The sequence below is a fragment of the Microplitis demolitor genome, chromosome 1 (assembly GCF_026212275.2).
Source record: "Microplitis demolitor isolate Queensland-Clemson2020A chromosome 1, iyMicDemo2.1a, whole genome shotgun sequence".
NCBI classification, from domain to species: domain Eukaryota; kingdom Metazoa; phylum Arthropoda; class Insecta; order Hymenoptera; family Braconidae; genus Microplitis; species Microplitis demolitor.
This window is the reverse complement of record NC_068545.1, coordinates 22,356,531-22,361,433: the sequence shown is the minus strand read 5'-3', so window position 1 is coordinate 22,361,433 and position 4,903 is coordinate 22,356,531. Positions and strand designations below refer to the sequence as shown.

The 4,903-nt window shown below is 29.2% G+C and overlaps 1 protein-coding gene across 1 annotated transcript; it reads left to right on the top strand.

The window, feature by feature from the left end:
- Positions 1–241: 241 nt before the first annotated feature.
- LOC103580138 (natterin-3) lies at positions 242–4,588 on the top strand. Its single transcript, XM_053737560.1, has 4 exons — positions 242–584; positions 3,065–3,264; positions 4,251–4,394; positions 4,455–4,588. The coding sequence occupies exons 1-4, from the start codon at positions 578–580 to the stop codon at positions 4,539–4,541; spliced, it is 438 nt and encodes a 145-aa protein (XP_053593535.1). The 5' UTR covers positions 242–577; the 3' UTR covers positions 4,542–4,588.
- Positions 4,589–4,903: the final 315 nt, after the last annotated feature.

Here is a 4,903-nt window from a genome sequence, read left to right as displayed (position 1 = left end):
AATGATGTGAAAATCGCTAAATTTAGTAAATTAGCATAATTATATGCTAGAGACTAGAATAAATTGAATAAATCAATAATTATTAACTTAAAAAATTTATATAAATTTCTTAAATAAATGAATACAATTAAATTACAAAATTTTAATTCAACGAATTGCTCCTTATTATAAAATTAGCGATTCATCATAAAAGCAATAGAATCTTTTAAGTATATTTAATTTCAAGTGACAGCTATTCTTTTTTACCGAACTTTTTTCATTTTTTACGGGAAAATCTGAAATTAGTGATGTTTAATAACGGATTTGAGGTTATTCAGTGTATTATGTAAACGTGAATATCCATTAGCGTAGACAGAACATAGACGTATGCAAAGTTAATCTTTTAGTTGTAGGTGGCGCGCAATGCCTAGAACTGCTTCAATTTCGCTAGATAGCGCCTAGTTTAAAACGGGGAGTTCTCGTTCATTTTTACTGAGATTACGTCACCGTGGGCGTTTTATATTATACATATATCTAGTCACTCGAACTGACAATCTTCAGACGATTAACATCAACTCAAGTTCTCTTTCTGCACAAAATGCCAGGTTAGTTAATTATTTAATTAACTTATTTATTTCCTAAAAATAACATATTAAATATTTTCTATCCGTCACTATTCATAATAGTTAAATCGTAGTATAGAATATGAATTTATTATTCAGGACATAAATCCCAGATTAAACAAACTTGTCTTTCAGCATCATAATAATCTTCGCGAAATGTCTACTCCTGTTAATTAATAATTGATTATATTGCACTTTCATCCCATTATCTATTGTCATATTAAATAAAGTATGACAATCTAGATAACAAAGAAAAAGTTATAAAATTAATTGCATTTATTGCAATATAATAAAAACTCTTGTAATAAAATAATTATATAAATTATAATCAAGTTTCAAGAGTTTAGAGAAGTTGATATCAATTATAGACTACAGAAAAAAATAAAATTTGAACTGCTAACGAGTATCGTTGAGTTTTTTCTTGAAAAATCTATTGAAGTAGCGAATCCCAATTATAATTATTATCAATTTATTTTTTTTTTCTTGTTAACTTATATACTTGTAGCTTATCGCAATTGTCAATGTCATTGGTATATATATATATATATATATATATATATATATATATAATCATTTCTCATTATCTCAGCACTTAATAAATTGATTAAACTTGCAGTAATATAAAAAAAATTTATTCAAATAACAATATAAATATAATAAATCCAGAATAAATATGAGAAATAAAGTATTACAAGTTATTGAGTAAACACAATAAAGGTTTGTTTTTTAAATAAACATATAGCAATAATCCAAAAAGTACAATCCGACTTACAGACAGAAGAGAAATGCGTTAAGAGTGAGATAAGAGGCTTATCGATGAAAACGAGTAACGGATATCGGAAAACGATAAACGACGTCATATTCCACTGCCAGAAATATATATACCATAGCAATTTTGTTGCGCTTACAGCCACATGCGCCTTGTGTTCAAGTACATTGCACTCTCATTTTTATATCCATATATATATTTTTTATTCATAGTATATTGCGTATAAATATATAGATATAATACGTATAGATGCAGAGCAGCATATGCAGCACGACCTAAGTTTGAATTCTTATTTTGAAAACAACTTAAACTGTACTTGCGAAACTCTCGTTAAACTATTAAACCGTTCCAATTATAATCTCTTTTAGCAAAACTTGGTTCTCTCGTGAATTCAAACACAAATCGACAGGGATTGCGCTAAACCTAGCTATCAAAAACTTAAATTTTTTATTACATTCATGTCTCGCTGATTATCAAAATAGAAAAAGGACGGGCAAAACGAGTAATTAAGGATATAATGGATTTTTGTGGATTTGAATATGATTAGTTTTCTTATTTTGACTTCCATTTCAAGTAATTAAGCCAAATTTCCACACTGTGAAAAATTACCAACAAATTTTACTATGGGTGCATACTATCACCGGACTACAAGAAAACTGATACAAAAATTAAAAGTGTCCCATAGTAAATTTTGTATCAGTTTTCGTATAGTTCGGTGATAGCATGCACCCATAATAAAATTTGTTGGGAATTTTTCGCTGTTCAAATTTTGGGACACTCAAAATTGTACAAAAATTATGATAAGAGTCATAAATGACAGTTGAAAAAAATATTGGCAACCAAAAATTTTTTTGGAGTTCGATTTTTTATCCCGTCCGTCCTTCCTCTATATCAATTGATAGCAGTTTAATTCTGATACCCGAAAAAAAAATTCAAAGTTTAAATTGCATTCAATTTTTTTTTTAATTAACGTTTAACGAACACCAATTGATTCATATCATTCATTGACTTTTTATCATGGTACAGTAAACCGTAAATAAAAAAGTAAAATAAAATTATATTGTATTCTTGGCGAAGTAAATTGAACCCACAATTTACCCGATAACCTTTTACAGTACATGAATAATTATTAAACTGAAAATTTTATCGAATATTATATTCTATACAAAGTTTATTTTATTGTTTGATATCAGTTGACATTTAATTATCCAATTGTCTTTAGAAATAACGGAAATAAATCCATAATAAATAAATTTATCATGAAAATAATAATTATTAAATGCGTGTAGATGATGACGTGCGCGCGTCCAATGAGATAAATTATAATTACATGTATAATTAAATGTATGAGATTTACATAGCACTGTAATGGATAGCCCGACAATGACAAGTAAATGACCAGTGAAATAGAACTTTTAGTGAATATTGGATAGCGCAATGTACTTGATAGACATAGAGAGGAGTAAACTGAATTCTATCAAGCGCAAAACCCACCATCACCGCCACCAAGGGGGTGTAATCAGCGAACAAATCTGTTGCACGGTATCATACACCACAATTGTTTCCACAATCGTGCCCACGTCTGTGAATCCCTGAAGTACACCACAATACCAGAGTGAATCAATGGTGGTTTCCCTATTCTCTTACTCACTCCCATTCTCACTCTTACTCTTACTCTATTTCTGTACCGCAGGATACAAGTGGGTGAGATATTCTGGAGCAAGGTATTGGGCTCCTGGGATGATTACTATTGGTCGTGACTTGGATGGCGCTCATCTTGTTGTTGGTCGTGCACATCATCATGGCGATTTGTTACCGGCTAAAGCTAAGCCTGAACATGGGGTTGCTTATATTGCTCATGGTGGCGCTGAACACATGAAACATGACTTCGAAGTTTGTATTTTTTTCAAACTCAGGGAGATTCTTGTTCTTGTTTATTAGTTTGTTTTTTTAAATTCAATTTAAGTTAAAATTATGAATCATTAATTAGAATTTTTTTTTTATTTAAATCAATAGAGATTATTTTTTTCGAATGCTTCAGTAGCTATCGAAGCATTAATTTTTTGTCTAATTTTTGATAAGGTTGATTTAGTAGTTGTTGATGCAGAAACTCATTTTGTTTCAGTGATAAAGATATATCTTTATGACAATATGTAAATATACTCGAGCTCATAGTACACGAAAAAAATTTCATTAAATAAGTGGCATTGAATATCAATTTTATGATAGTGTTGATTTTTTTATATTTTCACTAAACCTGAAACGAATAAAAAAATTGCGCTCGATTTATTAATTTAAGTCTCTTGTAAAAAAAAGTCTAGCCAAATTGGGTGTAACTCATTTTTAAAGGGAATTAAATTAGCTAAAAAAAAAAAAAAGTCTCGGTAGCAAAAACTCTTAAATCAGTCGAGATTAAAATGTAATTTTCTAAACAAGTCAATGAAAAAAAAAAAAAAAAAAATGTCAGATAATCCAATTTTACTTACAAAACCGTTTCGTAGCATGACTAATTTTATATAACTGTATATAACGCAGAATTTTTTTTTTCATAAGATATAGATCAAAAACCCAGCCGTAATTTTTTTTCGAGTTAATCTTATCAACGTAAAATGTTACGCAAACTACTCATGATGAATTGATTATAAAGGATCACATTTAATTAAATAAATTTTTTTTACATGTGTTTAAAGCTATTGAGTTGCTCCAGATGTAAAGGAGTTTGTATAAATTTTATATAAATAAAAGTTCAAATACTCTATCGTAACTATAGTAACTGAGGCTATTTAGGTTCGCATAAAATTATTATTTTAGCATCCCCATCTCTCCTACTTTTCTTCGTCGCAATGTTTAATTACAATTAATTATAATTATATTTATAGATTTTAATGCCAGCTGAGTTTCACTGGATACCATCGAGAAATGGTCAAGTACCACCTGGAGCTGTTGAGGGCGGCAGAACTAGTAATGGAGAAGTTTTATTTATCGGTCGCGCTCATCATAATGGAACTCCTTGCGTAGGAAAGGTAAATATTTAAAGAGTAGATAATTAATTAAATAAATAAAAAAATTTGATTATTTAATAGGTACATCCAAGCCACGGCAGCCTTTACATTCCTTACAATGGCGAAGAAGTTCCCTTCAGAGAGTACGAAGTACTGGTTCAAAATTAATTTTATCGAATTATATGAAAAAATGTTCCTTGAATGCTAATGAAAAGGTAATTAAAAATAAAATAAAAAAAGATAGTTGCATGAAATGAATAAATGTAATTTAATTCATCGCTCTATTTCCAAGGATAATAAAATAAAGCAATTTTAATAGAATTCATTAGTCATAATGAAGAAAATCGATTAGTATGCATAAAAACCTAATTTATTAGCGTTTCGTGGTGCGAATAAAGGGGGGGCTGAGTGTGCGAATAAACTCCAAGGCTCCAGGGCTTCGTATTAAAGCACAAGTTTACCACTATACACATCGATAATATATATACACACATACATACATACATGTATACTATTGCGTTTTCAACTAC

Bases quoted from the DNA above. Each gene is read 5' to 3' on its own strand.
- LOC103580138 (XM_053737560.1), top strand. The intron at 3,265-4,250 runs GTTTGTATTTTT...TTATATTTATAG, and splicing joins ACATGAAACATGACTTCGAA to ATTTTAATGCCAGCTGAGTT. The intron at 4,395-4,454 runs GTAAATATTTAA...ATTATTTAATAG, and splicing joins GAACTCCTTGCGTAGGAAAG to GTACATCCAAGCCACGGCAG.